General features: G+C 55.9%; 11 protein-coding genes and 1 non-coding gene across 12 annotated transcripts; 8 read left to right on the forward strand and 4 right to left on the reverse strand.

Annotated features, from left to right (window-relative positions):
• Nucleotides 1-2,526: 2,526 nt before the first annotated feature.
• Nucleotides 2,527-3,980, reverse strand: VDAG_00106 (arabinose 5-phosphate isomerase; the record flags this gene model as incomplete). The annotated part of the gene is made up of 1 exon (XM_009651483.1): nucleotides 2,527-3,980. The coding sequence occupies exon 1, from the start codon at nucleotides 3,784-3,786 to the stop codon at nucleotides 2,527-2,529; it is 1,260 nt and encodes a 419-aa protein (XP_009649778.1). The 5' UTR covers nucleotides 3,787-3,980.
• A 1,807-nt stretch (nucleotides 3,981-5,787) lies between these two features.
• VDAG_00107 (guanyl-specific ribonuclease F1) lies at nucleotides 5,788-6,716 on the forward strand. The gene is made up of 2 exons (XM_009651484.1): nucleotides 5,788-6,241; nucleotides 6,296-6,716. The coding sequence occupies exons 1-2, from the start codon at nucleotides 5,865-5,867 to the stop codon at nucleotides 6,513-6,515; spliced, it is 597 nt and encodes a 198-aa protein (XP_009649779.1). The 5' UTR covers nucleotides 5,788-5,864; the 3' UTR covers nucleotides 6,516-6,716.
• Nucleotides 6,717-7,012: 296 nt separating this feature from the next.
• VDAG_00108 (uncharacterized protein) lies at nucleotides 7,013-8,182 on the forward strand. Its single transcript, XM_009651485.1, has 3 exons — nucleotides 7,013-7,191; nucleotides 7,329-7,690; nucleotides 7,754-8,182. Exons 1-3 carry the CDS (start codon nucleotides 7,143-7,145, stop codon nucleotides 7,931-7,933), a joined length of 591 nt encoding a protein of 196 aa, XP_009649780.1. The 5' UTR covers nucleotides 7,013-7,142; the 3' UTR covers nucleotides 7,934-8,182.
• Nucleotides 8,183-8,399: 217 nt separating this feature from the next.
• VDAG_00109 (phytanoyl-CoA dioxygenase family protein) lies at nucleotides 8,400-9,359 on the forward strand (the record flags this gene model as incomplete). The annotated part of the gene is made up of 1 exon (XM_009651486.1): nucleotides 8,400-9,359. The coding sequence occupies one exon, from the start codon at nucleotides 8,400-8,402 to the stop codon at nucleotides 9,357-9,359; it is 960 nt and encodes a 319-aa protein (XP_009649781.1).
• Nucleotides 9,360-9,576: 217 nt separating this feature from the next.
• VDAG_00110 (uncharacterized protein) lies at nucleotides 9,577-10,881 on the reverse strand (the record flags this gene model as incomplete). Its single annotated transcript, XM_009651487.1, has 1 exon — nucleotides 9,577-10,881. The coding sequence occupies one exon, from the start codon at nucleotides 10,879-10,881 to the stop codon at nucleotides 9,577-9,579; it is 1,305 nt and encodes a 434-aa protein (XP_009649782.1).
• A 593-nt stretch (nucleotides 10,882-11,474) lies between these two features.
• On the forward strand, nucleotides 11,475-12,977 carry VDAG_00111 (proteasome subunit alpha type-6-A). The gene is made up of 5 exons (XM_009651488.1): nucleotides 11,475-11,596; nucleotides 11,679-11,741; nucleotides 11,895-11,989; nucleotides 12,053-12,265; nucleotides 12,323-12,977. Exons 1-5 carry the CDS (start codon nucleotides 11,590-11,592, stop codon nucleotides 12,707-12,709), a joined length of 765 nt encoding a protein of 254 aa, XP_009649783.1. The 5' UTR covers nucleotides 11,475-11,589; the 3' UTR covers nucleotides 12,710-12,977.
• Nucleotides 12,978-15,205: 2,228 nt separating this feature from the next.
• Nucleotides 15,206-15,959, forward strand: VDAG_00112 (uncharacterized protein; the record flags this gene model as incomplete). The annotated part of the gene is made up of 4 exons (XM_009651489.1): nucleotides 15,206-15,215; nucleotides 15,311-15,548; nucleotides 15,608-15,773; nucleotides 15,831-15,959. 4 exons carry the CDS (start codon nucleotides 15,206-15,208, stop codon nucleotides 15,957-15,959), a joined length of 543 nt encoding a protein of 180 aa, XP_009649784.1.
• A 362-nt stretch (nucleotides 15,960-16,321) lies between these two features.
• On the reverse strand, nucleotides 16,322-17,251 carry VDAG_00113 (uncharacterized protein). The gene is made up of 3 exons (XM_009651490.1): nucleotides 16,763-17,251; nucleotides 16,557-16,649; nucleotides 16,322-16,508 (listed from the first exon to the last, which is right to left on the reverse strand). The coding sequence occupies exons 1-3, from the start codon at nucleotides 17,067-17,069 to the stop codon at nucleotides 16,444-16,446; spliced, it is 465 nt and encodes a 154-aa protein (XP_009649785.1). The 5' UTR covers nucleotides 17,070-17,251; the 3' UTR covers nucleotides 16,322-16,443.
• Nucleotides 17,252-19,113: 1,862 nt separating this feature from the next.
• Nucleotides 19,114-19,440, forward strand: VDAG_00114 (uncharacterized protein; the record flags this gene model as incomplete). The annotated part of the gene is made up of 2 exons (XM_009651491.1): nucleotides 19,114-19,310; nucleotides 19,371-19,440. The coding sequence occupies 2 exons, from the start codon at nucleotides 19,114-19,116 to the stop codon at nucleotides 19,438-19,440; spliced, it is 267 nt and encodes an 88-aa protein (XP_009649786.1).
• Nucleotides 19,441-19,672: 232 nt separating this feature from the next.
• Nucleotides 19,673-20,457, reverse strand: VDAG_00115 (DUF431 domain-containing protein; the record flags this gene model as incomplete). Its single annotated transcript, XM_009651492.1, has 4 exons — nucleotides 19,673-19,729; nucleotides 19,780-19,898; nucleotides 19,951-20,061; nucleotides 20,118-20,457. 4 exons carry the CDS (start codon nucleotides 20,455-20,457, stop codon nucleotides 19,673-19,675), a joined length of 627 nt encoding a protein of 208 aa, XP_009649787.1.
• Nucleotides 20,458-20,938: 481 nt separating this feature from the next.
• Nucleotides 20,939-21,034, forward strand: VDAG_20046. The gene has a single exon. It is a non-coding gene; the product is annotated as a tRNA-Ser (tRNA).
• Nucleotides 21,035-21,886: 852 nt separating this feature from the next.
• Nucleotides 21,887-23,336, forward strand: VDAG_00116 (carboxypeptidase KEX1; the record flags this gene model as incomplete). The annotated part of the gene is made up of 3 exons (XM_009651493.1): nucleotides 21,887-22,203; nucleotides 22,274-22,631; nucleotides 22,689-23,336. Exons 1-3 carry the CDS (start codon nucleotides 22,055-22,057, stop codon nucleotides 23,334-23,336), a joined length of 1,155 nt encoding a protein of 384 aa, XP_009649788.1. The 5' UTR covers nucleotides 21,887-22,054.
• Between the last annotated feature and the right edge of the window lie 592 nt (nucleotides 23,337-23,928).

Here is a 23,928-nt window from a genome sequence, read left to right on the forward strand (position 1 = left end):
ATCATGGGTGCGAGGCTGGCGCAACAAGCTCTAAACAAAACAAAACAAAACAAACGTCGACTTGCAAGAAGGTCAGTGTCCAGAGAATGGAGTGGTGCACGAACAAATCGTTGTCGTTTGCTTTCAGTCGTCTTAAAATGCCACGGAATAAAAGGAGAGACGTCCCGTCGAAAGGCTGGGAGAGGGAGAATAGAGTGGGAGAAGGAGCAGAGGAGAGGGAGGGAGCAGGAGAGCAGACAGGTTGGAATGCTCTGGTTGATGAATCAGATGGGATTGGATGGCATGGATGGGCAATTGGTGGTGGAGGAGCTGGGAATTTGTTGGGGCTGGGGATCGCTAGGACCGACCTGGTACTGGTGGTTCTAGTGCTGCCTGGTACTGGTTGCCTGCGCAAAAGCGGGAGGCTGGTGGGGGGGACTGTACTGAGTAGGTACCTCTGCATCGCTACCACCTCAGTCCAGGCAGGCAGGCAAGGCAGCGCAGGTACAGGGGTCTGACAAGGCCGGGTCGCTGTCCCCAGCAAGCATCAGCACTCACCTACCTACCAGCTACAAGTAAAGCGCCTGCCCAGACGTCGGGAAACCACCCCGGGAGGCATCTCACCGTTGCCTCGATGCAACGCCTGAGACCTCTCCCTGCCCTGCGCTTCTCGTCTTGGATAGATACTGTAGCTATTCGTAGGCGGTTGGCTAGGTCCCTGCGTCTACAATCAGCTCTGATGCTCTCCTTCCCTTCTCCTCATCCATCTTACAGTGGCCATGCCTGCGAAACGCGTCCTCGTCTTGTCCTCCCCGCTCTCGTCGCATCTTTCTTCAGTGCATTACCCGAGGACGGCTATTTCCTCTGCCCTTGTAGGCTATTCGCTCTGCCCGACCAGGGTAATTGCACGCTAGATAAGGGTCAAGCCATGCACATAGCTCCACCACTTAAAATGGCTGTGGCAACTATGTACCTCTCCTCGACTATTATACCTTCAAGTCACTCAATAGCTCAATAGAATAGCGAACTGCGGCATACCCTATTGTGGCTATATAATAGTAGCCGTGAGCAGTAGCTATAGAGAGGCGCTGCGCATCTATAGTAACGGAGACGATAGGACCCTCGGTGACGGCCTCGGTGAGTCTATTAGTAAAGGAGGCTTCGGAGAGGCTTTATTTAACGATAAAATGAGGCGTTAGCGATATCTAGAGGGCTTAGAGTAGGCGTATTTAGTGGTATTGTTGCATTGAAGGCTATTAATAATTCAGGGGATAGATAGGGCAATTATAGAGCTTTAGGGGGCTGCTTATATTGCTTAGTTAGCTAGTTATAGCTAGTCTTTAGCTCGGAAATCATCGAGAGACTCCTCGGAGACTCGTATATACAAGAGACGAGCAGAGGTATATAGTTACCCTAGCTAATTTAGGTAGTAGAGCTATATTTGGAGCTTAACCCCTGTCTAGCGTGCAATTACCCTGGTCGGGCAGAGCGAATAGCCTACAAGGGCAGAGGAAATAGCCTTCCTCGCATTACCCACCCGCCTCCAAAGTTACGCGTCCACTGCCCGATACTGCCCCCCCCAGCGACCCCGCTGATTGGCGCAAGGGTGCTACCACAGCCCCGACAATGACGCTGGTCGCCGACCCAAGCCAAGAGATCTCTGTCACCGAGGTAGGTACCTTAGGTAGCATGTGATCATGTAGGTCCCCAGCGGGCTGGGTTCTGGTCTGAGGCTCCCTTGGCCACACAATGTTTGTGGCGCATGGTGACGGGCCTGTTCGATCATTGCCCCTCGGGTCTTAGCACTCCCGTAAGAGCAGCTGCAAGACAGGCAAGGGCGAGACAGGGCGAAGCGAAGCGAAGCAATAAACCCGTTACCAAAATAGCAATTCACAGCATCCCCCACTATTTCGTCTTCTGGTCTGCCTGCTGTCAGGAACAAAGATCCGATTCGCGTACAAGACTCTGTCGGGGACTGACGCTAGAGCAAGGCACGCCTCCTCCTGTTCGCGCCCCTCTAAACCCTCCGAACCGCGCGGCCTTTGAGGCTCCTCGGGCGGTTTCGACACGGATTCGCCCTGCTCAACAAAGCTGTTGTTGCTGATTCCAGAGGCAAAGAAAATAAAGAAAAAACGAAAAAAAAAGGCCAAAAAAACGGCGGATAACAATAGCGCTCTTGCCGCATGCAATCATTCCCCATCCTGTCCAACGGCATCCATATTTGAGTTGTCGCTGTCGTACCCAGGTTGACATACTTGCTACCAGGGATGGGGTCCAAGATCTGTATCAGACGCCAAGCAGATCGCAACTGGACCCAATTGTCTATCGCCCCAACCTGACATCACATGCCTTCTTCACGAGCACGAAGGCGTGATGACACAAATCAGCCCAGAGCTCAACGAGCTGTACTGACTGGGCAGTCATATTATCCCATCTAGTGGTCCTGGCCATCGAAAACTCTAGTGAAGACCTTGCCCGAAACTGAAATCCCGCTCATGGATATCACACATGCCATGTCCGTTGATGCCATAGCATCAAATGCTTTCATCACCACACATCACTTTTCCCCAACAGATCTCCCACCTCAACAACGCCGACAATCTCCCCCATCTCCAGTACTGCCAGCACCGAGTCTGCATCGCACGTCGTGTCGTTCTCCTCATCCGCCGTCACTGCCATACCCCTGACGTTCCGGACAAATTCCAACGCTCGCCGTACGCTGGTGCCCGCGGAGATGGAAAGCATCTTGTCTCTGGAAACCATTAGGCCGGGAATCTCCCCAGCTCGTCGGTTCAAGTCTCCGGACCCTGACCCGCAGAGTCGTCGGATCCTGCTCGGTGATGCTACACAGTCGCCGTTGCGCACCCACTTTGTCGATGAATCGAAGCCTGCGCGGAGCACGTCGGCTCCTATGCTGTCGTGTTCCACAATGTCCGGAATTTCAGACCAGGCCACGGCTATCTCCTTGATCGTCCCGGGCTTCTGCCGGAAGGCAGCGCCGATTGCGCCGCCCGGGTGGTTTCGGGCAAAAACGCCTGCCACGCTGGGATGCAGCTCTTCCGCAGCGGCTATGGCAACGGCATCGCCTACCGCCAGCGCGACTGTGGTTGATGTTGTGGGCGCTGATACACCGAACGAGGATGTCTCGGACTCGTGTACCGGTGCTGGCAGTAGTACCGTGCCAGGCCTGGCCTGGATCAGGTCGCACGTATCCGAGCGAGTGTGACCCGTCAGGATAACCAATGTCGATGACCTGTGGAGGTGTGGAATGAGACCCATAAGCTCCGATGTTTTGCCCGAAAAGGTGATGAACAGGAGGGTATCGTGCTGGCCTACGATACCGAGATCGCCGTGGAGAGCATCTAGCGGGTTCAAAAAGACTGTGGGAATCGAAAGGCTATTAAATGTCGCCGTGAGCTTGTTGGCGATGTGACCTGACTTGCCGACCCCAGTGATGACCACTTTGCCCTGTCCATTGCCATGGCGAGTGATCGCTGCCACGGTTCGATTGAAGCCGTCACGGGCAATGGGGTCCGTCTCGTACAAGCGCGTCACTGCCCTGAGAGCGAGCGCTTCTGTGTTCAATACATGTACTGCAGCGCGTAGGCGTGTCGAGGTCTTTCGTCGTTCCTCTTCCGCCTGGTCGTTGGCCGAAGGAGGTAGGCTCAATGATTCAAGAGGCTCACAAAGCTCCTCTGGGGGTGAAGGCGGTGAAGGCGGCGGCGACGTCTTGGTTCTGGACGAGCCGAGGACGAGGACTGCGCTTGTCTGGATTGGACGATGATCAAAAGGGCGACGATTTGCCATAACGCTTTCTGTGCTTTTGGCGGTTGTCCGCGTGTATATTTGACGCGTCTCCAAGCGCCCGGCCCCAGATTGGCGACGCCGCGAACACTACCTCGGGGATTTTCTGCGCGAGCGTTCACTGCGGCTTCTTTTGAGGGTTTCAATTTGAGCAGGACTGTTCACCACCTGATGCGAGTATAGCGGTGAAATATTTCGAGCTTAGGGGTGCGACGAGTTTGGTGGCTCATGGTGAACAGAAGTGCAGGGACATGTGAGTGATTAAGAAGGACATATAGCTTTGTCAGGGTTAGCATGAGAAATGGAAGACGTAACCTACTAGCACCTTGGCCATTAGGTGTGTGTCAAGACCCTGGCTCGACTAGGAGCTCCCGATCTGTATCTCGAATGAAGTCAGCTCCGAATCAAAACTACCCTGCCTTAGCTCAAGACTGAGTGGATAGCCTGGGTCAAGCTGGTTGCAATCACTGGACGAGAAAGATAGCGATGCGGGCGTGTCGCACGTTCCATGTATTGCACTGCACGCCGCTGTTCTGGCGTGATCGCGCCGGCCGCATCTGATCGACGGTGGGCCTGACCCAAGGATCGAGCGACAGACAGCTCTTCGGCGCTCTTCGGCAACTTTGCACAGCTCTGACTGCCTCAGGGTACCCAGTCTCGGTCTCGGCCTGGGCTTAGGATTCTTGTCACAGCCCGCAGGCTCCTTGCGTCCGACGTTTCGACATTAGAAAGCAGCACTGACAGCGCTTCCAAGGCAATCATGACGACTTGCCAGCAACAGTCTCGGGTGAGCTCGGCCAAGCACTTATCAAGCTGCTGTGGGCGATCCCTAGCGCGGGATAAGACGACCAAGGGGGCTATACCGCTGCTTCCGGAGTCCCGGTTGGTGGCGGGGCGCGCTGGGTAGCCAATACACATTTGGCTGCGGCACATGAAGTCTATGACCCAACGACTCTGAAGAGACCATGTCGACACGTGCTGAAAGCCTGATACCTTGGACGATCTGACAGGGGAGCAATGATGATGCGCATGCGAGTTACCGTTGAGATTGGCTATCTGGGGAAGATCTAATCGGGACATAATCGAGTGATGAACAGCGGCCAGCCTCCGCCAAAAGGGAGTCTTGAGTGAGAGAAAGAAAAAATTAATTCAGGCGCTTAGTCAGAAATGAAAATAGATGTCCTCAAGATTCGTTCCGATGGTCTTCCGTATTCGTAAATCTTGCGCTGCGCCTAGAGGCGGGGTTGTGGTTACTTCGGGTCGGCAGATCGGCTTTGTGCAACCCCGGACAGGAGGTCAAGATCGCGGTACGAAACCTAATATCATGCGATAGCGGTATTGTGTGCTGTAACAGCAGAGTGCTGGGTTAACACCAAAATTGTCAGTGGTAGGCCCATGAGTGTTGACTTGCGTAGTGATTCTGAAATCAGCGCCTTGCTACCGCTCATCACAGTTTGGCGCATAGTTGAAGGGCTCAAATCTGTTCGATCGGCAAATTTTGAAAATATTAGAGAGAAGGGGGACCGCGAGATAAATAGAAAGAGAAGGTTTGGTGACACCAGTTGGAGAAGAGGCAGGCCACCACTGTCAAGCGCGAAGCGGCGATGACTGAGTTGGGCAGGTGAGATGTGGTAGAGACCCAAATAGAGGTACATGTAGACATGGTGGTGCCTGCCCTCAGCTGGGCAAGGGGGTGCTCTGTCAGGGAAAGGGCCCTGATGGACCCTTCCAGCGCGCTCTGGCCCCGCGATCTTGGCCCGATTCAGGGTCGTGGGAGGTAAGCCAGCGATCAACAAGGCTTTCACAGCCCCTGCTTTGCTGGAGAACAAAGGGTTTCCAGGCTCATTTCGCATCGCCCGCGCAGGTCCCGTCGCCCAGGAAAGACTGTTGCAGATTGCAGAACATCCGCCAACCAAAGCCCAACGCGTGGTGTCCCATGATCTTGGCGACGAGAGGCCTCGCAGGCTTTTTAAAGCAGTGCCCCGTCCTCACCTCTCATCTCGCGAACAAGCTCCTGAAAAAGGTCATCCGCCCCGCCATCAGCCCATCGTTTCAACCATCGCCTGGCTCACGCCGTCACGATGCATTTCTCCGCCCTCATCCTCACAACGCTTGCGCTGTCGGCACGTGTCATTGCGCAGAGTGCCGTGAGCTGCGGCAGTAATGTGTACACCGATGAACAGATCCAGGAAGCGGCCGATGAAGCTTGCAGGCTCTTTGAAAGCGGTCGCCAGCTCGGAAGGAACAACTACCCGCATCGGTACAATAACTTTGAGGGCTTCACGTTCGACAATATTAGAGGGCCCTTCCAGGAGTTTCCCCTTCTGAGACGAGGCGTGTACACGGGAAACAGTCCCGGACCTGATCGAGTCATCATCACAGAGAACTGCGAACTGGCCGGTCAAATCACTCACACCGGAGCTTCTCGTAACGGCTTCGTAGACTGCGACAATGCCATGTGAGTTCCTCGAGTTCAGATCAAGTCGATGCTTGGCGGCTAATTCTGTGGCAGCTCGGTTCGGACGCAGGGGAACAACAGCAGCGGGAACGATACGAGTTCCGACGACAGTAGCGACAGTAGCAGCAGTAGCAACAACAACAGCAACAACAACAACAACGGTGGCAGCAGCAACAGTAGCGACGACGACGACAGTAGTGGCATTCGCCTAGGATCTGGTTTTGGGCCGATGCTTGCTGCAGCTGGAACCGTCGTGCTTGCACTATTCGCCTGATTTATCGTCTGGTGGAGTGACAATTGAAGAGGGAAGAAAAGCGCAAAGCAGACAAGGCCTCGAAGCATGGCTCACAGTCGACTTGGATGCACACCATGATTGGATGGTCGGCGTGGGATGGGCATCTCGACGCGAACGAGAGATATCGATAGCAGCAAAGGCCCCCTCAGAATGCCATGGGCGCCCTCTTCCTCCCTGCAACCTTGTGCACCGTCCTTGCCTGGTGCAACCACTACGATCGTGATCACTCACTGACGCGCAGGGCTTCTCGTCCCCGTCATTGGCCGCTTTCATTACTCCTTCACCGTCTCCGGGCTCATCAGCCAGTCAGAACACCCAATGCCCATTCCCCCACGCTTGGGAACCCCAGCCTCCAGGCAAGGTAAGCCCAGAAGGGCAGGCGATCTCCACTGTAAACCTGTCGTCACTGGTGGGGAGGTGCAACGGGCAAGCAGGCAACCTTGAAACTGGCCTTCGAGTCCGGGCACGATTGCCTTGGCTGGCAAACCCGCGCAACCACAAGAAGAACTCCTTATCTCTTCCAACCGTCCTGCAAACCCTTCACGAGTCGGTCGGACAGTTTGACTGTCAGCTCTACCTCTGAGATTCTGCATCGCACACCCCGACATGACGCGAGTCTCAGTCTACAGCGCGGCCCTCGTGGCCTTTGTCGCTGGTAAGTCAAAGCTCCTGCAACGCTCAGTGTCGTCATCGTTCTTGACTGCATTTCTGGGATCGTAACCCCCAGCATCGGCCAGCAAGCCAAGCCATTCAAACAGCCATCATGAAGCTGACAGCAAATTTGTCGTTCAGCCACTACTATGACCATCGCATCCATTACGGTCCCGCACTGGATTTCCTATTCGGCCACCACCGTCGATGGCCATACGTACTCTAAACACATTGGCCTGCACCGTACCTGCTCGAACCTCTACGACCCCCCATGTCGCGAATTCCCAACAGCCGACCAGTGTACCGGAGAGCGGTCATTCTGTAGCATGTGGCGCACCGTCGGCTTCCTTGCTTCGTTCGCGACTATTCTGCAGCTGGCTACAATCGTGTCGTTTCTCGTCATCATGGTAGGCGGCAGGTTCAAGCGCGAGGTTGGCTGGAAGCTGCTGGGTCTCATGCTTGTCGTTGTCGGCCTATTCGAGTTCTCTATTATGGGCATTGTGGTAAGTCACATATGGGGGGAGCTGGATGCGTGAGGCGGAAGAAACTAACACGGGGCTCAACAGGCGTACCTCTTCGATCACGATCAACAGTTTACCGTGCCTGGGTGGACTCTGGACACATCTTGGGTCTTGATGACGGTCAGTGCGTCTGTTTCCCTGATTTGCGCTGTCGGACTGGCCGTCTCAGCCTACGTTCTGCCGTCCGAAGACGGCTACGACTTCCTAGAAGATCCTATCCCCTGAGCAACGATAATAAAGGATGGTACCTGGTTTCGTGTCTTTATTCGACTGCAGATACACGACGTATCTGGGCGTTGCTTTTGTCTTTTCTGCATTAGGGGGCGATGGAACGGGGTTGGATGCCAGCCGTTCACGTCTTGGCGTGTTCAGAACGACGTACTTGGTCTGCGAGTCTCGTAGAAGGCGATTCGGCTGGCATCTTGTGAGCATTTGGATAACATTTCAACTTTCTCTGCGTTCTCGCTTTGCAACATCAGCTTTCGCAATGTGATGTCGTGTGTGTAACCTGGATTGGTCGATAAGGGAAGGAGGGATGATTATTATCTGACAGTGCGGGGCAGCCGAGGCCCCTCCCCAACAACCTCACCACATCCACGTCGCTTAAGGCGAAATCGACTTCCACCTGCCTACGCACTTTTGTTGAAGCCCACGCCTCCTCTGCATAGTAACAAATCTCTGCATCGTCGCCATGGCTGCAGAAGATGCCACCAATGTTCCCGGCGGTCTCACCCCGGCTCAGCTCGACCAGTTTCATCGCGATGGCTTCCTCATCCTCCCTCAGGCCTTGGACCCCTCCACTGTCGCCGCCTGCCTCGAGGAGACACACAGCCTGCTCGTGAACTTCTCTCTTCAAGATCATCCCATGACTCGTTTCTCGACTGGCCAGGAAGGTGCTGATCATGTTGGCGACGACTACTTTCTCTCCTCGGGCGATAAGGTGCGCTTTTTCTTCGAGGAAGACGCCTTCGGGCCCGACGGAAAGCTCGCCAAGCCCAAAGCTCGCGCTGTCAACAAAATTGGCCACTATCTGCACGAACTCTCGCCGCCCTTCCGCGCCATCTCATCTCCCGCTCCTGGTGCCGGCCAACCTGTCGACCCCGGGGCCGTGGCACGCTCCCTCGGCTTCCAAGACCCCAGGTGCCTGCAGAGCATGGTCATCTGCAAGCAGCCCGAGATTGGAGGCGCCGTGCCGCCGCACCAGGACTCAACCTTTTTGTACACAGATCCCCCTTCTGCCGTCGGCTTCTGGTACGCCCTCGAGGACGCGACGCTGGAGAACGGCTGCTTGAGCTTCCTGCCTGGATCGCACAAGTGGGCGCCCGTAAAAGAGAGGCTTGTGCGGAAGAAGGTGGGCGGTAAAGACGTGGGCACCGAGATGGTGGCGAACAAGGGACCCGTCTTCCCGCCTGGTTCGGACTACGTCGAGAAGAAGGACCAGGACGGGGAGTACGTCCCCGGAGAGGTCAAGGCGGGTGATCTCGTACTGATCCACGGCAACCTGCTGCACAAGAGCGAGCGGAACACGAGCCAGAAGGGGCGGATTATCTACACGTTCCACATCATCGAGCAGGGCGGCCCGGTCTACGATGAGAGGAACTGGTTGCAGCCCCCGGAGCAGGGTTTCACGAAGCTGTCTGCCTCGGCGTAGGTGGCACGGTTTCACAAAGTTGCCATGGCAAGCCTGCCGTTGGGGTATCCATCCATTGCTAGAAGCATCTCGCCGATAGGGCGTCTAATCATAGTCTAGTCTATTCTCCCCGCCGGACGGTGGTCCTCGTCACCACACGGCAGGTTTCTGGTACATGGGCATTCATCCTGTGCCTCTCTGTCATGATATGTGTCCGTCTCCGCTAATTTTTCCTTTCTTACTTCCGCTTAGCGGGCGCCGTCTTGGCCGGGGCCTCGTCCTCGTCTTCCGAAGAGTCATCCGACTCATCACTTTCCGAGTCGGACGAATCTGACGAGTCGCTGCTCGAGGTATCATCGTCGTCGTCCGCAGCAGGTGTCTCGTCTTCGTCATCAGAGTCTTCGTCGCCGTCGGTGCCGCTGCTCGCATCCGAGTCGCTGTCCGAGTCCGAAGACTCGTCAGAACTAGAGTCATCGGCCGTCGTGCGCATTTTGCGACGCCGCGGTCGCGCCTGCGTGCTGAGCTCCTTGGCCGCTGCCTTGGCCTCTTCTTCTTCTTCCTCGTCGTCAGAATCGTCATCCTCGAGTGCCGGCACCGGCTCGGGGGCTGAAGAGGCCGACTCGGCGGCGTCAGTCGTGGCCGTCAGGGCGTCACTGTTGGTGCTCTCATCACTGTCGGAGAGCTCGTCGAGCACAATCTCGGCACGCATACGCTTGATGACACGCTGTGTGATGGCAGCGTCGGTGGCCTGATCAACGAAGCTGACCTCGTCGAAGCATTTCCTCTTGCTTCCCGCACCAAGGCCCAGCTTCAGGATGCCGGCAATAATGGCGTCGTACTCGGCCTGTTTGGCCTGGACCTCCATGGTGCCCTGGGGGAAGCCCGCCTTGCCGTCTGTCGAATCTTGGGTTGTGACGTCAGAAGCCGTCTCGCAGAAGCGCTTTCGCGTGAAGCCCTTCAGGTCTTGTATGTAGTCGTAGAAGGCTTCAATATCGGCTGAAGGGATGGCATTGGCGTCGAAGATGCGCTTGATGAGGGTGGTTTGGTGGTTCTTGTTGAACTTCCAGCTGTCACGGCTCGTCTTCCACGTCCTCAGGTACTCGAGGGCGGGCTGGATGTCGGCGGTGGGCTGGTCGTTTTTGGGTTTCTTGCTGGGTCCCTTGGGTCCCTTTGGCTTCTTTGCGGGAGTAGCGACGCCGTTTCGTTCAGCTGCGATGACTGGTGCAGGGTTCTTGGTGTCGTCGGTAAAGGTGACGGATTTTTGTTTTCTCAGGGCAGGAGTAGCGACCGGTGCAGTGTCGTGTGTGCGGGCCTTCTTCAACGGGGAGGCAGACGTCAGGGGGGTGGAGTGTTCCGGTCGTTTTCTTTTGGGAGCGGCGGCATTGACGCCCAGATCCTGCTTTCCGGCCCCGTTGGGCGTCGACGACCCGGATGCTGCAGGCGAACCACCGGCCTCCGCTGCAGGTTGCTGCTTAAGCTTGAGGCCCAATCTTTTCCAGGCTGGGACTCGCTGCGCTGGCGCGCTCTGGCTGGAGGACGACATGGTGGGCGCACAATGGAGGAATTCTGGGAGAAGGCGGAGGGGAGGTATAGGAAGGGGAAAAACAGCAGCAAGACACCCTTCGTTTCCCTCGTTGTCTTGTCAACTTGGGGGCGTGTTCCTGTCTCGACCGACCGGTGGGCGCAGTGGTATGCGAGTCTGTCTAAGAAGAGATTGATGGATGGGTCCGCTTCGATGCTTTGGCTGCTGGCTTAGCCACTCAGGTTGGAATGCAGCCGTGGCACGATATGCCGACTGTTGTCATTGGGTGCAAACCGCTTGCTGATGCTGCCCGATATTTTTTTTCTTCTCCCCTCTGAGAAAGAGACGGAAGTCGGCGTGTTTGTCCCCGCTGCCCAAAAAGCTCCACTCGGAGGAGACCCGCTGTTTCCCGTCTGGAGGATAGATGACCTAATACATGCACATGGATTTGGAGAAAGCCTGAGGCATGAAACCTTTGGGCCAGCCTTCCCTTAGTCATTACCGTCACAGCAGCAGGGTGGGTCCCTTTGAGCTGAGGTGTGCTCTCCAGGCAAGCTCCTGCAAACGCGTCGATACAGGGCCAGCTCCATCTAGCTCAACGTCAGCCTTCCGCCTGCCAGCCAGCATCGTCGCCCTACACCCCCAAGTGACCACACGTACATCGAGTTTTCGACTCTTCAATATCGCCTCTCTACAAAAGAAGACCACAGCTGCCTCGAAACAGTCAAGATGTCGGGTGTGTACTGGACAATGGACCGGGGGAGCAACCCTCAGTTCCCTAACCCGGCATGCAACTGACTGACACCCCCCTCCTTTAGGCGGCTCAGCATACGACCGACACATCACAATCTTCTCCGAACAGGGAAGATTGTACCAAGTTGGTATGCTATAGTCCCCTCTCGAACTCCTACGGCAACCGACAACCGCCGTGGCTCCGCCATCCTGTTGTCGGAACATGAAGCGGAGAACGGCAGCCCAGATGTGCTCGCCACTCTTCGATACCTTCGCATCCGCTGACTGTCTGATTCGATTAGAATATGCCTTCAAGGCCATCACAGCTGCGAACATCATGTCCATAGGTGTCAGGGGCAAGGACTGTGCCGTGGTCCTGTCCCAGAAGAAGGTGCCCGTACGTCAAGATGGTCACGCCCACACACAAGGAACCGGATGAAAGAGCTGACCCCATCCACAGGATAAGCTGATCGACCCTTCCTCTGTCTCGCACATCTTCCAGCTCTCTCCTTCCGTTGGCTGCGTGATGACTGGATCCATCGCCGACGCTCGCGCATTCTCCCAGCGCGCGCAGTCCGAAGCCGCCGAGTTTCGGTACAAGTACGGTTACGAGATGCCTTGCGATGCCCTGGCCAAGCGTCTGGCCAACATCAGCCAGGTCTATACTCAGCGCGTAAGCCGATGGTGATATGAATACCCAGCATGCGTGCATGGAGCTGATGGCTTGTAGGCATACATGCGACCGTACGGCGTTGCAGCGACGCTCATTTCTGTCGACTCTGAATTCGGTCCTCAGCTGTTCAAGACCGACCCCGCCGGATACTACATTGGCTACAAGGGCACCGCTGCAGGCCCCAAGCAGCAGGAGGCGCTGAACCACCTCGAAAAGAAGCTGCGCAACAAGGAGCATGCCGAGGGTGACTGGACCGAGGTTGTCGAGCTCGCGATCACCACTCTCAGCACGATTCTGAGCATGGATTTCAAGAAGGGCGAGATCGAGATTGGCATTGTCGGCGGACCCCGCGCGGATGGCAAGGAGGGCACGAGTACCGCGTTTAGGACCCTGACCGAGGACGAGATCGACGAGCGTCTCCAGGCGATTGCTGAGAAGGACTGATATCGCCACACGAGTCGGTCATGAGAGAGCTGAGATTTTATGAGGCGCGCGCTCGGGTTTGCCGCTGAGAAAGCGGACAGATTGGGAAGGGGGGATGGACTGGTTTGATGGACACGACGTGAGCAACAAGCAACGACCCAGCGCAGCACGCCCACACAAAGACTCCACCCAGGACCACATCACGCCTGGCGGCTGTGACGACCTGAAAGCGTCGCAGCATGTTGTACTACTAGTTGTCTTACAGGCGTTATAGAAGTCAAGAACCTCGATGTGCCGATTCATTGCTTAGTGATGCATGACGACTTGGACCTGACATGATCCAGTAGTGGTTGCTGAGCTGCAAGCTGAAGGCTGAATGGGGAGGGAGGGGGAGGGGGCTGCGGGGGACGCAAGCACACACCCCCATTCGGGCACCTGGCAGCGTAAGAAAGCCTTCCCATATGATCTGACATCATAGTACGTCGATTTTCAAAGTTGGCGGCGAGGTTCGGGAGATACAATCGCCGGGGAGAAGGAGGGGGGAAGAAGACACAGGATTGTAGCACCACACTTTAAACTGTTTGTGTGGTGGCTGGGAGGCTGAAGGGCACGACAGCGAGAGGGTGTGATGAGTAGACAGACTGGTGTCGCACCCGTAGGGCGGCCAGTCGAATGAGCCGGCGCCCTCCCGCGGCGAGACAACAAACGAACTGGTTCGATGGCGGATGGCGGATAGCGCCTCAACCGTTGAGGACTTAAAAAAAAAAAAGGGTGTGGTGTAGGGGGTGAAGGGGCAGAGGAGGGATCACGCCGGAGAGAGAGGAGGGTTTGTCTGAGATGGCTCAACGGTTGGTGACGAATTGCTAGCCAGTACGCCTCGTGCAAGCCTCCCTCGTGGAACGTGCGTGCAGAAGGCAATCCGTCCAAACGTCCGCTCATGGGTCGAAGGCGACGGCCATTGGGTTGAGTCGAGGAGGAGGAGTCGCGAGCAGATTAAACGTGGGGTGGCATGTCCGATCACCTACGGCATCGCATCGGAGTTGGGCAATGTGCCAGCGAGGGGGCCATCTGCATCGAGCCCGAGACACGATGGGACCACTCAACCGTGATGGATGCCACGTTGGAGAGCAACTGACAAGGCGACTGACGTCCTTTGGTTGAGACTAATGCAGGTGAGTCGAGCGAAAATACCATTTCTCAGCTGGACCAGGTCGTCGGGAGACAAGACTGTAGGAAAGCAGTGCGTCGATTGGCCTCGTGGCGGTGCCTGCCCTCTGCATCTCCCTTATGCCCCCTCGGGCCCCCGCTGCAATGCAAGGCTTCAGCCCCCTACCGGATCGGGCTACTGGGCCAGTGCTGGGGGAAGCTGGTGAGGGCACCGCTTTCCCAATTCGACGAGCAAATGTTTCGCTTCGGAAGGCCCCTTCCAACCCGCGGCACCTCCTCCACACCGGGCAGTTACCACCTACAGTACCTACCTCCCTGCTGTAAGGTAGATAGGTAGGTACCTAAGGTACCCATGTACCCGTACAGCCCTCTGGTCTGCATGGTGCTCGACAGCCGCCTGCCATGTCACATCTCCCAGTTGACCCAAGCCATGGCAATCTGCAGATCACGCCGACAAAGCAATACTGCCCATGCCCGCCCTGGCTACGGTGCTGATACAGTCCCACGCAAGGAGCCTTGCGAGCCCATGCCATCATCTCATTCATTCCATTCATCCCATCAATCCCATGTGCCGCTCTCTCCAAACCCACGAGACCCTTGTCATCCAGCCATGCACGTCGCCAGGCCTCCGGGAGGCGCCAGGCCACTTACGGCTCGAACGTCACGACGTCAGGACGCCACGGCGCGGCTAGGTTGCAGGCTAGCTTTGAGCTTGCACGAGGCGCTCGACCTCTCACGATATCTCTCACTTGTCGTTGACGTTGACTGGTCGCGTGAACGCTGCCAGCCTCATGCATCCCTATGGGGCTTCCCTCTGAGTGTCTCTTTTTCTTTCTTTCTTGCTTTGCCCATGCTGCTCTCCCCCACCCCTTGCCTTAGTTAGACACACGTTTGGAGATGGGGCTCCGGGCCTTGTCAGCCTTTGGCCCCATCGAGCAAAAGTCTGGCAACCAAACTGACGGCTGTGGGAGTTCGGCACTTCTGTCCATTTCCTAGATCTCGAGGACGAGTGTCCTTGACTTCGGAGGCCTTCGAGCACATACAAAAGCCATCCGGAGCCCGGCTGGCATCCGGTCATTTGAGGGAAAAGCAGCCACCATCGCCGATAGAGCTTCAGTTCATGGTCCCGATATGCTGTGCAGCCAATGCTAATCATCACTCTCACTCGCTCACCATTTCTGCTTCTCAATCTTCCTGCCCCCTTCCCTGGTTTGGGTTCGCCATTTCTAACCGCCAAATATTGCTGTTGTCTGCTTTGTGCATTGAACAGACCTGGGACAACGTTCGCTCTCGTCGCCAATTCTTTCTTCTTCTTCGATTGGCCGCTCTTATTTCCAAAGTCCTTTGATAATGGACGGGTGTAAGTGGATCGATCTGGTGGCGACAACGAAGCCTCGCATCGTGGGGGCGAAAATCAAGTGTCCCCATTCAAAACTGACATCTTCCCCTTGTTAGTGAACGAGTACAGGCGGGTCCGTGTCGCTGATGTTCTCTCTGATTTCCGCACTCTGCAGTACTATATCGCGGCTGCGCCGACAGAGCCGGAAAACATGGAAGACTATTACGCCGAAGGCTGGGCCGCTCTGCGACAGTGCTCCCTTGATGGGCAGCACATACTTAATTGCGCCGCCGACACGAGTGTGCCTCAAGCTGCTGGGGGTGAGGAGGAGCAGGAGAAGGCTGAATTAAAACAGTGCGTCGACGGGATCGTCATCGAAAAACCCGGCCTTCAATGCTGACCGACTGACATAGGATCCTCCTGGACTCATTTGCCCGGCGCCACGAGGGCCAGAAGATCTATCTCAGACAAGCTGCTGCGCAGCGATGGGTCGACAATCGGAACAGCATTCTGCAGGGCAGAAGACCGCACTCGGGGAACCAGTCCATGGTGCGGTCCTGTGATAGGCAGCTCCGAGCAGTGAGTTGCAAGCCATCGAATATTAACGAGGTCGGGCCAGCTGACGGGAAACTACAGGAGCTCGCAACCATCACAGACGAGGCAATCTACACCGAGCTTCGTGCTTCAGACCAGGTGATGGGCCGCTGGACGGCCGAAGACCCCAGCTTACGTGGTGTGCAGCGCTGGCTACGCGCACGCCAATGATGGGCTTTTCTTCATCTTCACCCTTTTCGACGTAATCCATAATCGCATGAGATGTCCGTCACGATTCACGACGGATGAGAAGCCTACACGGCTCACCATTTCTAATGAGAAAGGCAAGAGACGACACAGGTTCCGGGACGAAGACACACGCAAGGATACCCAGCACCTATTATTTCACATTCATCAGTGGAGGACCAGGTATGCGCCAGGCTGCGCTCTCCATCATGGAATGGAACCTTTGGGAAGGAGGGGGTTGGATTTGGCCGGAAGGGAATGAGAGGAGGACTCAACTTCAATGAGTCTGCCCGGCGCAGATCGCTGTACACATCTTATTCTTGGACATATTTACCGGTCGGCAGTTTGACATGCGCCGCAAAACGGCACCAGAACATACAATTTCAAGTTATTGCTGTCAGCTATGGATTCCAATGCTATTTCCGCAAGCTACTGATCACGTGTAGGAAGGAAGCGTTGAGCGCCCATATCAGAGCTTGCTTTGGACGCAAAGTCCAATGCCGGCCAATGACAGAACCATGCCGATTGCGGTGTCTGGGGACATGTCAGAAAAAGAAAGCGGCAGGATCAGATGAGCCTTACCTCTGCTGATGACCTTCTTCTCGACCCACCATTCTCCAATGACGGTGAATAGAAAGGCGAGCGTGTTCACAATGGGAACAGTCAAGCTCAACTCTGTACGAGGCGGGCCGCATGGTCAGCCCGATTTTACTTCAAAAAACCCTTCGATGTCCGATCCAAGGCGTTTGCGAAGGGATGCCAATGTGTGCAGCAAGAGGAGAACGTACCAGCTTGTCCGATAAGAAGGAAGAACCAGATGCTCCCCGTCAGGTTAATGAGCAGCGGCACCGCATAGCGCGGGTTTCTCAACAGATCGATGACGCCGAAAAAGGCCCCGTAGAGCTTGCTCTTCAGCCAGCTCGACTTGACAGCCTCGGTATCGAGGACCGGGTGCGCAGGCGGGTTGTGGTCCTTGGCGGCACGGCGGATGAAGGGCGTCGTGAGGCCCCAGGCGAGGCCGACCATGAGGAATCCGATTACATAGTTGATTACCGGAGGACGGTCTTCCGCCGGTGGTGCTGCTTCGGATGCCATAAGAGCGAGTGGCTGGGCGCGGAGAGGCGGCGGCAGCAGCGGAGCGGCTCGGGAGGGATGACAGAGGTCCTTGCGGTGAGCTGCGTTCGTCGAATGGTATCAATGGTCACCCAACGCGCCGACTGGTTGCTCAACTGAGGCTGATTTAGGGATCGCTAGTGTGAACTGTCCTGCTTTCGCGTGACGAGTCGCAATGGGGTCCTCTCGGAGGTCGCGATGGAGGTGAGGTCAGAATTGGGACAAGCCTCAGCACAGCCGCATTCCGCGGCTAGCCTCCCCCTAACAGCCGCAGTGCAGGCGGTGATTGGCTGCGGGTACGATGCACCTGGCTTGTGGGGCTCTCGTGCTCGATCTGCATCTCCGAGGTCAGGCACCTTTTCAGTCAGGTCCTATTTCTGGCAACGGCCTTCACGATGGCCTCATAGCCTCATCAACAAAGTCCATGGGGAGATAGTAGATATCAGTCGAGGCTACATTGACATAATTCGCATTGCAAATGTGCGGCACACGTATCTTTCGGCAGGCATCACACTGCTAGTGTGCCCATGCATGACTTCCTCCCTCCTTAGTCTAGCTAGAGAGGGCAACCCATGCCTTCCTAGAACGGCGTTGCACCATCCAGGCGAAGGAGCCTTTGGTCCGCGATGCACAAACCAATTCGCTGTTTTCCCCAGTGCGTGAGATGCGTGAGATCATGGGTAAGCTGGCAGCGTGCAGGAAACGGCGATTCGCCGCAGAAAGCCACTGACACACATGACTCCATGCGGGGGAAAGACGGTCGTGCCGTCAACAACTACGACCACACATTGACTTCTGTCGCTGATGGAGAGAACCTTGTTGACGGTTGAAATTTGCAGCTGCTCAAGTGTTCCAGGACTCCAGTCTTTGAACATGCAAACACTGCCGGCTGTCAGCGCCTTTTCCATGACATCATCACTGGTGAGTGCCTCCCTCGAGTCTTCCTGTTCACCTTCTGGACACTCTAACACTCAACAGCCTGCCTAGGACAACTGAAGTGCGTGAAGCAGATGTCTATTCACGGATTGCCCGTGTTTCTGCACCAAAGCTTTCTGCACCAAAGCCTGTGCACGTTGAATCGGGCGAAGGGTGCGAGCGGGTGATGGAGTCGTCATCCATCGGTAGTTCCCCATGTCACTGACGTTGGTATGGCATTCAGCGAGCCGTGCCTCCCATTCGTTTCTTTTCCATTTCTCAAATAAGGCCGATCGCTGCCCCTCTTCACTACCCCATGTCGGATCCCTAACCTTAGCATCGTACCTGTCTAGCGGTCTAGGCAAAGAATGGAGTCCTCCGGTCGCAGCGATCCGTCTCGGCCCCATGTCAACAGGAGCTTTCTCTCCGTACCTTAGCTTGGGTCGATGGCTTTGGGCAGCCTTCTCATATGCCGCTTTCACAATCCACCTCGACTGCATTCACCGCGGCCTGGCTTAGATCCGATCTCAGAACCTGGTAGATCCGATCCAGGTTCTGAGATCGGCTGAGAATAAGATCTACCTAGGGCTGCTGATGTCGAGAAGCATTGTTTGACTGCCCTGAGCATGTACCTTGTTCACGCTCCCTTGCAAAACAATAGCCGCCATGGCTTGTAGTGATGATGATGGCAAGTGCTGGCCGAGCCCAACCTTTGAGACGTGCCAGACGTCATGACGTGCAAAGCCACATCAAGCTGGTATATCGGTGATCGAGATGAGGAGATGATGCATGGATCCGGACGGGCAGCTGTGTCAGACGTTGGGAGATCACCGCCCTTCAGGCTTCACTCTTCGATGGCATGCTTTCACGGTACTCTGCATGGTGTTAGACACGGAATCAGTTTGGTCCAGCAGCGCCCTGTGGCTGTTGGGCATCGAGTGTAAAACAAGCCTCCAAATCATCTATAAGAAGGGCTCACCTCCCTCTCTATCATTCTGTCTGCTCCTCATCACAGCAGCTTCATCAACAACATCAATCGATCAACCCACAACCCACCACATCAGTCAACCACACTTTTCCCCTTCAACCAACCCCCCCCACCACCGCCAATATGCCCAGCGATGCTCAGGTTGCCGGAGGCCACAAGGCCAACATCAACAACCCCAACACCTCCGAGGAGAGCAAGCAGCACTCCCGCGATGTCCTGAACAATGACTTTGGCGGCGAGGACGCCCCCAACGCCGCCTCGGCCCAGTCTGCCAACGACGACAACAAGAACCCTGGCAACGTCGCCGGCGGTCTTAAGGCGTGAGTGGCTTTTGACTTTTACCAGCAGTTCCGAATGATCATGCTCACATAACATCACAGTACCCTCAACAACCCCAACGTTTCGGACGAGGCTAAGCAGTCGGCCAAGGAGCGTCTTGACGCTATGTAAATAGCGAGCACAGGAGGCCAGGCAGAATACTCTATGTAGTCGAGCATAGGCGCTGGTGTTCTAGCGGGAAATCGAGTTTGTCTCCGATTGACATCATTTTCGTTCCGCTTTCATTGCATTGATGCTCAGTCTGAGAAGGTGATAAGTGATGCGCCTTTGTCACATAAATTCGTCACTGCCTAGATTCACAACATGGTCATGGCGTCAATAATTGGTCAATAAGGCTTAAATTTTAAAACATATCGTCGATAGCCTTGTCAGAATCCTTCTGGATGAGTTCCACCATGCCCTGGGACAGGTCAGCGCGAACCGTGTGTCAATTTGAAACAGAAAACTCACTTCTGGCATCACAGGCTTGCCGTCACTGCCTTCCACGTAACGGAAAGGCATCTGGGTGCTCTCATGCTCGTTGAAGACCAAGTCAGGGTAGTCGAGGTACGTAATCTTGTCCAGGGCCGCTGCACCAACATTAGGTCACTTGTGGGCGATAGGTCAGATACGCACACTTACTCTTGCCCTCGACTACGAGCCTCGTCACGCGGACAGCCGTGTCAGTGGTCATCTGCTTGGGTCCGAGCCTGCGGCCCTCAAAACCCTTCTTCCTCAATTCCGAAGTGCGGTCTACAGCAGGTCAGGCGCGTGGTTCTCATATGAGAGTCATGCGAGTTGGGACGAACCTCGGGGAGGGTCATCACCGAGGATGCCGCCGAAGAGGAAGGCGTCAAACTTGTCGCCGTCCTCAGGGCCGAGGTCGCTGGCGGCCGCCGGATCTAGGAGGCACACTCGTGACTTGTCGGCGGCGTAGAGCTCCTCGACGCCCCTGTTTTCGGCCTTGAAGGCAGGGCTTGCCTGGAGCTTGGCAGGGGCCTTGAAGCCTGCGGGAAGCGAGGAGAGGAGGAAGGTCCCCTTGGCCTCGTGGGTTTCCTTGGCGATGGCGATGTATTCGAGCTCTGACCAAGGGCCGAGCTCGGGGTCGAGATGCTCGACAATATATGTCTTGCCACCGGTGGTCGACATGGTGAGGCGGGTGGGTGACCAGGGTTGTGGGTGCTTGGACCAGATTTTGAGGCTGTCGATACAGGGCCGTAGTAACAGTAGCGACAGTACTCATGTACCTATGCTAGTAGAGACTATGGCTTATGCAATATCTGTAAAGCATTGAAAGAAAGCACTCCACAGTGGCTGCGCAAACAAAGCACCAGGGCGGCCCATGTTAACTTCGGGTACCCAATCTTTCACGAAACAATGCTACTCACATTAGATCCTACTTATTTTTCTAAGCCCATTCTGTGAAATTGCCGCTTTCTTTCTTCGCTTCTTATCTCACAGAATAGCATAAAGGATCGGATCGAATGGGCAACTAACTACAGAATATGCATAACATGATCTCATTCAGATCGGGAGTCCAGATTGAGGTTAGTGCTGAAAAAGCCCCCCGAAGTTTTTGCGGTCAAGCCACGCTACGTACTTAGTGCGTGCGTAAAAGCCACTCCCCAACGGCAGCATGCCAGAGTGGTTAATGGGTGGGACTTGAATAAGACTTTATACCTATCCCATGGATTCGTCCGCGCAGGTTCGAACCCTGCTGCTGTCGTCACACTTTTTGTGAATTCTATTCATGCACTACGTTGCTCCTTCCTAAATGGTGCACGGTGTTGTTGTGTTTGTTTTTTTGGCCGTTTGATGAATCCTGTTTTTGACTAAGTACTCCATTCATAAGCTCATGATGAACACTGACAAGGTTCTTCGCACTCTCAACCAGAATGTTATCTTCAAAGTGAATAGGTTTACCAACTTGCCGAGATGGCTGCCATTCCAATGTCAGCTCGCTGCCTATTCTAGCTGACATGTCCTAACTACTTAGACGTCTCTACTCAGTAGACTTCATCTTTCAAGAGGACGCATGCCACATTCATCTTGCCTGTTGCGCCACCCCCAAAGGAAACTCATCTTCCACTCGAGAGGTATAATGCAAAATGTTCAGGCATGAATCATTGCGAGGACTAGTGTAGTAGCAGGTCTTGCGGCATACCCAAGTCAATGGCCACAGAGCGCCAAAAGCTTGTGCTGCCTCAGTGGACGCTGGGCTGAAGGCGTGGGTGTATCATGGCGAGAAGACCATGCCCGCGTCGCAGGTACCTTCTGAAGGAAAGGGCGCAGACAAGATCTATCAGACCCTCGAGGATGGGCACGGCACGTGCCAACAGCGGGAATCAGTGTACAGCGAAACAATAGCCAACGCGTTGTACCAATCTGGTATTGAATGGCTTTGACGTGGCGGACCGAAGGCGTCAGCTACTGTACCGTAGATGGCTTGATGGCTAAGATCGGGGCAGGGGAGCGCCCCACCCACGCCTGTTGGCACCTGTCAAGCGGACACCTTTCACCTCGATCAGACTTTCGAAACAGGAGAGCGAGCTCTTCCCTCGTCCTTCACCAACGGCCGTTGCCGACTGCGACCTCACTCTTCCTTATTCCCCCGCCGTTCGATTCGCAACCGCTGATCAATCCCATGCCGGTGACCTAGCTACGAGCTGCCATTTCCTCCCTTCACTTCCGCTTCGCGACGGCTCGCGGCAGCTCGCGAACCGTCTGGCAAGGCGGCTCCCCCATCATGGCCCCGGCCATCAGGCAGCTGGCCACCGGCCTCCTGCTCGCACTATCATGGGCACCCACGACGCGCGCCGATTCATCTGCCGCCGACTACTATGTCAAGAGCTTGCCCGGACAGCCGGCAGGGCCTCCTGTCAAGATGCACGCTGGGTTTGTGGAGACTTTCTTGCTCGTCTTGTTCCCCTTAGATGGACTGATGCTAACATGATGTGTGTTGCAGGCACATCGAGACGGACGCTGACCACAATGGCAACCTCTTCTTCTGGCACTTTGAGAACAAGCACATTGCCCAGAGACAACGCACCGTCATCTGGCTCAACGGCGGCCCGGGCTGTAGTTCCGAGGACGGCGCCATGATGGAGATCGGCCCCTACCGCGTCAAGGGTGACCAGCTGGTCAACAACAACGGCTCGTGGCACGAGTTTGCCAATCTGCTCTTCGTCGATAACCCTGTCGGCACCGGCTTCAGCTACGTTGACACCAACAGCTACCTCCACGAGCTCGACGAGATGGGTGATCAGTTCATCATCTTCCTGGAGAAGTTCTTCAAGCTGTTCCCGCAATACGCTCAGGACGATGTAGGTTACCCCCGCCGAAAAGGAACCGAGGGTGGAACATGAGGCTGACTTGTGCAGTTGTACTTTGCGGGCGAATCGTACGCCGGCCAGCACATCCCCTACATTGCGAAGCACATCCTCGAGAGGAATGAGAAGGCTGGTCTGGATGACCAATGGAACCTCAAGGGACTCGTCATCGGCAACGGCTGGATCTCTCCATTCGAACAGTATGGCTCTTACCTCAAATTTGCGTACGAGAAGGGCCTCTTGACGCAGGGATCCGAAAAGGCCAAGCAGCTGGAACAGCAGTGGAAGATTTGCCGGAAGCAGATGGCTGTCGATATCAAGATTGACATCAGCGAGTGCGAGACGATCCTTCAGAAGATTCTCGACGTCACCGCAACCCTCACCACGTCGGGCAAGCGCAACTGTTACAACATGTACGACGTCCGCCTCAAGGACACGTACCCTTCCTGCGGCATGAACTGGCCCCCCGACCTGACAGATGTTACCCCTTACCTCCGACGCAAGGATGTCACCGAGGCCCTGCACATCAACGCCGCCAAGAACACTGGCTGGAAGGAGTGCAACGGTGCCGTCGGCTCCGCCTTCCGCGCGCACAAGTCCAAGCCCTCCCGCGACCTGCTGCCCGACCTCTTGAAGAAAGGTTCCCATCACGCTGTTCTCTGGCGCCGAAGACCTCATCTGCAACCATCTCGGCACTGAGGAGATGATTGGCAACATGGAGTGGAGTGGCGCCAAGGGCTTCGAGCTGTCCCCTGGCAACTGGGCGCCTCGTCGTGACTGGACCTTCGAGGGCAAGGATGCCGGTTTCTGGCAGGAGGCCCGCAACCTGACGTACGTGCTCTTCAAGGAGGCCTCGCACATGGTGCCCTTTGACTGGCCCCGCCGCTCGCGCGACATGATCGACCGCATCATGAAGGTCGACATTAGCGCCATTGGCGGCGAGCCCACCGATTCTCGCATCGACGGCGAAAAGGGTCCCGTGACCTCCGTGCCCCCTTCAAAGGGATCCCACAACCACCCCGACACCAAGCCCGGCGGCGGCGACAAGGGCTCCAGCACCAACGACGACGAGACACAGAAGCAGGTTGACGAGGCCAAGTGGAAGGCGTACTATCGCTCCGGCGAAATCGTGCTCGTCATTGTCGTCATCGCCGCCGGCTTGTGGGGCTGGTACATCTGGCGCGATCGCCGCCGCAGGAGCGGCTACCAGGGCGTCGCTGGCGGAGAAGGCGCCGGCCCAGGCCACCGCGCGGGCGCCCGCGGCGGGGATCGTTTCCAGGACAGGAGGACG

This window comes from Verticillium dahliae, genomic scaffold, assembly GCF_000150675.1.
Source record: "Verticillium dahliae VdLs.17 supercont1.1 genomic scaffold, whole genome shotgun sequence".
NCBI lineage: Eukaryota > Fungi > Ascomycota > Sordariomycetes > Glomerellales > Plectosphaerellaceae > Verticillium > Verticillium dahliae.